The 7274-nt window shown below is 39.2% G+C and overlaps 2 protein-coding genes across 2 annotated transcripts in view; one reads left to right on the top strand and one right to left on the bottom strand.

Moving 5' to 3' along the window:
* LOC103352916 (vang-like protein 1) overlaps positions 1–4114 on the top strand; it is a 25159-nt gene extending 21045 nt beyond the window's left edge. Inside the window, exons 8-9 of the mRNA XM_008275622.1 lie at positions 383–624; positions 1610–4114. Coding sequence (XP_008273844.1) covers positions 383–624; positions 1610–1870 — 503 coding nt within the window. The 3' untranslated portion in view covers positions 1871–4114. The remainder of the gene's footprint in view (positions 1–382; positions 625–1609) is intronic.
* A 2099-nt stretch (positions 4115–6213) lies between these two features.
* casq2 (calsequestrin 2) overlaps positions 6214–7274 on the bottom strand; it is a 7024-nt gene continuing 5963 nt past the window's right edge. The window contains exons 9-11 of the mRNA XM_008275621.1: positions 7147–7247; positions 6933–7007; positions 6214–6819 (exon numbers count right to left, since the gene is read on the bottom strand). Coding sequence (XP_008273843.1) covers positions 6529–6819; positions 6933–7007; positions 7147–7247 — 467 coding nt within the window. The 3' untranslated portion in view covers positions 6214–6528. The remainder of the gene's footprint in view (positions 6820–6932; positions 7008–7146; positions 7248–7274) is intronic.

Raw genomic sequence — 7274 nt, 5'->3', positions numbered from 1 at the left:
TTGTTTATTTATCCCAGCTTAACATATGGTCATTCTGTAACTTTGCAGTAAAGTTTGCAGTGTAATAATAATATAATTTGTCTGAATTTAGTTGAGGATTTACCATCAAGGCTTTGGCTGAGCATTTGTTGTCTTTATGATGGATCAGGTTTATGCCATCTGAATAAAGCTATGATATATGGAACATCTGCATAACATACATCAATGTCTAAATGACAAAAAAGTCATTACTTTGATTGATTAATATGGCAGCACTATTGTGTATTCTGTGTCTGGAAAAAAAACAAACAGTTGAACTGATACGTTAGCGCATTGATTATTGGGTATTGATGAGTTAAGATTGTAGAGAGCTAGCAGTGAGCTGACTACTATATGTATGTGTGTGTCAGGCTGGTGGTGGCCGTGGAGGAGGCCTTCACACACGTCCGACGCATGAAGAAAGAGGATGAGAGAGCAACGCCCTCGGACATCATGGATGTGCGTGAAGCGGCTCTGGCCATATTTCCCTCGATGGCTCGTGCCCTGCAGAAGTACCTCCGGACCACCAGGAGGCAACACTGCCACAGCATGGAGAGCATCCAGAAGCACCTGGCGTTCTGCCTCGTCAACAACATGAGCCCTAAGGTCAGCTGGGCTTTCAGTGCTTGTCGTCTTTTTCTGAAATTCTCATCGCAAGAGATGAGTTAATATGTCAAGCAATAGAAGTTAGTGTTTACTGAACGTGGGCTTCACTTTGATCATTGTGGGCATCATTTTCATCAGTAGTGATAGAATTCAGGAATACTGCTACAATTAAGTAAAACAGGCGAACAAAGATGATACAGCACAGATTGTATGTTCTATTTTTTTTCTTGTTGTTGTTATTTATGCCGTTATTGACAGTGGCAGTAGAGATACAGTCAGGAAATGTGGTGAGAAAAAGGGAGATATGACATTTAGTATGCATTTAACCACTGGATCAATAGGCATCCCATCTTTTAAACTGTGATTGCGACTCTCCAAAAATCCTTTTTTTCTTTAAATCAACCCATTCAGGGTGTACTCCACCTTTCAACCAATGTCAACCAGGATATAGTGGGTATAGCTAATGGATGGATGCATGTAGTCCTATCTGTACCTAAACTACTTTATTTAAACTGTGTCCACAAGTACAGCAAGTGTGGTGGGTGAAAATTCAGCAACGTGTTCAGTCTGTAATGGGTGTTTTCGCAGTACTTTAACCATTTACCGTGTTTTTTGCTTTGAAATTATCTTTGGTTAAGGTGCATACCACACAAGAGTTATTTTAGCTTAATTCTAATGTAATTCCCATTTGCTGTCATCCCCAGTATTTTTCGTCTCTCTCCACTATCGTGCTCAATAAAGGCACAAAAATGCTTTGGCTAACCTAAGGACTAGACATAGAAAAGTGAGAAAATATAAGAAGATTGAACATCTCCATGATGAGTGCAGCATAGTGTTGTTTTTTTTAGTTTAAGAATAGTGGGAAAATCTATGCAAATAAGAACCACTTTGCCTGTAATAAAATTAAATGATTGTTTTATGCAAGTATCCCCAGGTTTATAATAAACTTTTCGGTGATTGTTTAAAATGTTTTTTCTGTGTCCAGGCCTTCCTCGAGGCCTATCTGGCCCCTGGTCCGACCCTGCAGTACGGCCCTGAGCGCTGGATGGCTGATCAGTGGACTTTGGTCAGCGAAGCTTCCGTCACCAGCGGCATTAAGGAGGGAACGGAGTTTCTGCTGAGGTGCCTTGACTTTAACTTAGCTGTCACCGTCAAGGGCATCCCCTACATCCGTCTGACTGAAGAGTACATCGATCCCAAGTCGCACAAGTTTTTACTGCTGCTCCAATCAGAAACCTCAGTTTAACAGTGACACAGTGGACCGGTGCTGCTGCTCTGAACATACAGAACTGGTACAGTTATCCAACTGACTTTTTCAAAACTGACTTTTTGTACTGTTTTTGTACTTACGTTCATGTAGTTTTCTCACATAACGCTATCCTTATGTCTTTTGTCTTTGTCACGGGAGACTTGAAAGCAGGATATAAGACAGAAAACAAGGGGAGACACGCTTGGCTTTGGAGAACACATTTAAATGATTCCTCTATGCACTACAGATGACCGTCACAAACTTTCATCTTCTTTTATTGCATGTGCCAGTGTGTGCCTGTGTAGGAGAGTTTGGGACTGCGTGATTTTAGGATGCAAACGCGTGCTTGGTTTTTACTTGTAGTGCACACTTGGGTCTGTCTTAACCTGTCTCCTCTTTCTCCCGAGTGTCTCTAGGACATTTGATATAAACTGAACCCGTTTCACCAGAACTCCTCTTTTCCAGTCTTAGCTGTTATTTAATTCATTCTGTATTGCAGATATCTGTACAGTATTTATATGTGAATATACTTTATCCCTACAAACTTTTTTATACCAAAATCGTGCATTGCTTGAATGATTTTTTATTTTTTTTTTTTTAAATCTTGTCTAAGATTTTTTACCTTGTCTATCTATGCTGTATTTGTTGAGATAACTGGACTGTAAATAGCAGATGACATGTTTGTAAATGTCAGACAAATCACAGGAGTCTCTCGGACTTAATGCCAACCACAGTACAATGGAAGACGGACAGTCTAGCCAACAGATTGTGAAGGAAAACAACGGACTACACGTGATATTTGTGTGTGCAATGTACACTGATCTTTTTATAGGCCCACAAAGAGTCCTGATGTTGTGACGGCAATGAGGTTCACATGGTTGACTTTTTCATATCTGATGTTAGGCTTTTAGTCAATGCTGTTTAATTTCCGAACATTTACCCCTGATTTCAATCGTGAGTCATTGTGAGGGGTTTGTTACCCAACTGCTTTAGGTAAATCCAGTCAGCCAAGGGACATACTCTGATCAGCCACAACAGTAAAACCACCTTCCTAATATTGTACAGGTTTCTGTCGTGCCACCAGAACGGCTCTGATTCGTTGGTGAGTGGACCGCTGGGGGTTTCCTCTGCTGTCTGATATTAGATCCTTGGGGTCCTGTAGGTCGGCGATCCAGATTTGATCATCAATTTATTCCAGCACATTCCATGGACGCTCGATCGGATTGGGTTTGGGGAAATTTGGAGGTCAAGTCAACACCTTGAGCTCTTGGTCGTGTTCCTCGAGCCATTCCTGAGCCTTTGAGGAGTTCTGCTGCTGGGAGGGTGTGTTTGGTCTTGAAGAATGTTTCGGTGGATGGTGCATGTCACAGTAACACCCACATGAATGCCAGGACCCAAGGAAAAACCCTGCATTATAACCGGATGATCACTGTTTTACCTGTCAGTGGTTTTAATGTTGTGGCTCATCGGTGCAAACTGAGTCCTGTTTAACACAAAGCACAACCTTATACATTATTTAAAACCATATTTCAGGAGCAATTTCAAAAGATTTAAGAGATTCTGTCCAAATCTCTCTCCAATATTAATAATGAGTCAACTCCTGCTGACAAGTTTTAGACAAGTGTTGAAAAATGAATTATTTAGTGTAAATTAGCTCAACCCTATATCAGTATTTCTGCAGTCAGTATTTTGTCTGTGGACACCAGAGTGTCACACTACTGCCACCTACCTACCACGACTGGAAACACTATTCTGAGCATCAATCCAACATGTAAGAATATTTGATCTGTATTTTTTAAAGCTCTTTGTATTTATGAGACTTGTTGTGTCGTAAAATTCTATTTACAAGAGTGTTACTGTGCTCACGGACGGTGTAGTTTTGCTTAGGACTGTTTTAGGAGTGTTGATGGTTGTAAATACCTTCTCTTCTTGACTACACATGTGCCTCAGTTATACATATTTAGGATGTTCAGTTTTCAAGTGTGTGTGTGTTTCTGCATATGCGTGTAAGAAACAGAAAGAGAGAAAGTAAAAGAGGAAAAAAAAGAAGAAGAAGAGAGCATAATGAAGAAAAGAGATTGTTTTTTTTAAATGTCCAAATGTGATGCAGCTGACAAGTCATGAGTTCCAAGTTGTCCTCGTCTTCTTTTATACGACATAACATGTAAAATCATAGCAGCAGTGTCAAAGTCACATTTGTAAAAAAATAAATATTTGTATTGGCCTTTTCAGGGCATTTGATTATTGTTGTATTTTCATGTAATAATGATCAATGAGTGTGTTGCCTGCTAGTACAGTGAATGATCGGTTTTAGAGCACTAGACTGGGATTTCAGTTGCATTTGGAAAATGGATTCACTTTCAAATATGAGTACTAGTTTGCAGTAGCTTTGTGATGACTACAAAATCTTGGATAAGGATGCATATGGTGTCTAACTGGGCTGCAAAGTGGAGCGGTGGTTAGCACCATTGCAGCTAGAAGGTCGCCGGTTCATGTCCCGGTGAGGACGCGCGGGATCTTTCTGCGTGGAGTTTGCATGTTCTCCCCGTGCAGCGTGGGTTCTCTCCATGTTCTTTGGCTTCCTCCCACACAGTCCAAAAACATGTTGAGGTTAATTGGTGATTCTAAATTGTCCGGAGGTGTGAATGTGAGTGTGCTTGGTTGTCTGTAAGTGTTGTTCTGTGATAGACTGGTGACCTGTCCAGGGTGTCCCCTGCCTTCACCCTGAGTCAGCTGGGATAGACTCCAGCCCCCCACGACCCTCGTGAGGGATAAGCGGTGTATAGATAATGGATGGATGGATGGTGTCTAACTACACCTAGGCCTGTAGTTATTGTGATTAAATTAATATTTTTATTCCACAGATAATTGACTTCTCTGGGACAAAGAAAGTGTGTTAATTAACTGTGGTGAGGTTAACAGTAAAAGAACAGCAACATTTTTTATGCTTACTCTGCTGTTGAGCTCAAAGTTTGTGTCATGCAGCTAGAGAGTTTGGCATAATCAACACAACTTACATCTTCTGCCCTTGTTTTGGAGAAAATGTGTTTTTGATGAGTATAATCAGTGATGTGTCTGTAGATGTGACTTTCATGCAGGATAGGTCGTCTTTGCAAAGTAATTAAAAGTCTTTTTTTCATTCTGCATCAGGCAACTTGGAGCAGAAAGAACAACAATAATTGTGCTTAATGCAAATTTCCGCTGAGAAAGATTCTGCCTTTTTTACTGCTTTTTCCCAGTATGGTCTATATGGTTGTTTATGATACATTTTCAAAGAAGTTAAATCAACGTGGTCAATGTAAGTGCATGTGTAAGACCCACCACCCCATCATAGGTCAAAAAACCTCTCCTGCCTCTGTATATCATTTTCTTCTTTGTGTTCAGAGAGAAGGGAGAAAGTAATAAATCATAGAAAAGAAAATAAAGGCAGCAAAGTAAAAGCAACATTGAATTAGCATCCAGATTCGCTTTCCTGTCTGTCCAGAGGCTTAAAGACGATTTCATCCCGCTGTGTCTGCTCAACTGATTCAGGTGAGGAATTAAACGGCTGGAGAAAGATGACAGTGAGAGATTAAAGAAGAGATTAGAGGTTTGCTATATTGAAATTGGAAAATTCAGCATGTGGTTTCAAAACTTCAAAGCAGCAACCCCTCGGGCAGAAAATGGACCTTTTGTAGATAAACCAAACACTATAGCTAAAGTTGTATTACCTTGAAGAAGAGGTGGTGGAAAAGCAAAGTCAAAGTGAAAAACATGTTTACCACCCAGTTTGGTTCACTGATATTAAAGGCAATGAGTCTTCACTTGTGTAACTGAACAGATGGTAAGTAAAAGAAATTACATTTCAAAACATGAGTCTTGGAGGAATAGAAGATATTTACTTTTGTCAAATTAAAAGTAGAGAAATGACAGAATAGGCAATTTCAAGTTAAAGTTATAAATTAAATGTTTGAGTTTTAATATGTTGCTACTGTAAGCAAATTGTAGATCAAATATGTGACATAGAGGAGCTCTAAAATGAATAACTTGGTAAGAAAAAAAGATTAAAAACTCAAATTTATACTAATATTTTGGTATTAGTATGTTCCTGTACTTTTGTATAGTTTTCTAAAATCTTAATCTGATAAGTAAATAGTAAAATAATGTCAGCAAGTGTCTATCTGAAATGTAAAATCTATAAAGTCACAGAAAATGAACTTTAAAATATTTAGCACAAGAACGGTATTTAAATGCCCCTACTAAGAAAAGTAGTTTTGATCTCTTTGCTGAACCACAGCTGAGGGAAATAAGTCATGTTTCTATTGAGGTCTGTGGCTTTCTTGATGAACACAATAAATGTATTTGATGACACGACTGTGACATTGATAGTCCTTTATTATTAACAGACATTTATATATTATTGAATCTATTTTCATATTTTATTGCCACATGTCTGATCCAGTATATATATATTTTTTTACTTAAATCCCAAAACCCATTTCAGGCATATTTACAATGTCAAAAAATGACATTTATAGATATTAAATATTCTTAATATGAATAGCAGACACATATTAAGTACAAATATTGAGTTATTTCTTAGTGAAAATGAATTCACATTAGACCCGGCCTGAAGAATAAAGACGAGGTGATGTTTACTATTCTGAGGCTGTGAATTATTCCTCATCATCATCGTCGTCATCATCGTCGTCATCATCATCGTCATCATCATTATTGTCATCATCTTCCTCTCCGTTATCTTCTTCATCATCCTCATTATCATCATTCTCCTCTTCATCGTCATCATCATCCTCATCATCATCGTCGTCGTCGTCGTCATCATCATCTTCATCATCATCATCCTCAGTGTTGACTTTGCCAGAGAGCACATCTTCAATCCAGTCCTCCAGCTCCTGAGCCGTGGGCAGATCCTCCTCATCCTCCATTTCCATCCACACACTGTCAGCCTGCATAGACACACACACACAAACACAAACACATACACACAAAGAGGTCAGACAGAGTTAAGAAAAATAAACACAGCATTTACATCAGGTCTGACAAGTTCTCAGAAACTCACGTCTGTAACGTTGACGACTCCGATCTGTGGTCTGAACAGGTCCACCTTAAAGGTCTTCTCCCAGTAAGGAATCAGCTGTGAGCAGTTAGAAAAAAAAAATAGCATTAGACCTTCGAAATGTGATCTAAATCCTTCATGCATCCACAGCTTTTCTTCTTTTTATGTTTTACTACTTTCTTTTCTGTCTGTCTAAGTCTAGAAGTGTCTTGCTCACCAGGGGAAAGTCATCAGGATCAATCCAGACGATGCTGAGTTCAGGAAGGTGAGTGTTGTCTCTGGCTACCTCCTTCAGAATCTCCAAGAACTCGAAACCATCTGAAAGAAATCCATAACAGCATTTTA

The sequence above is a fragment of the Stegastes partitus genome, unplaced genomic scaffold (genome assembly GCF_000690725.1).
Source record: "Stegastes partitus isolate 25-593 unplaced genomic scaffold, Stegastes_partitus-1.0.2 Scaffold56, whole genome shotgun sequence".
Taxonomy (NCBI): domain Eukaryota; kingdom Metazoa; phylum Chordata; class Actinopteri; family Pomacentridae; genus Stegastes; species Stegastes partitus.
This window is presented reverse-complemented; position numbering and strand designations above follow the sequence as displayed.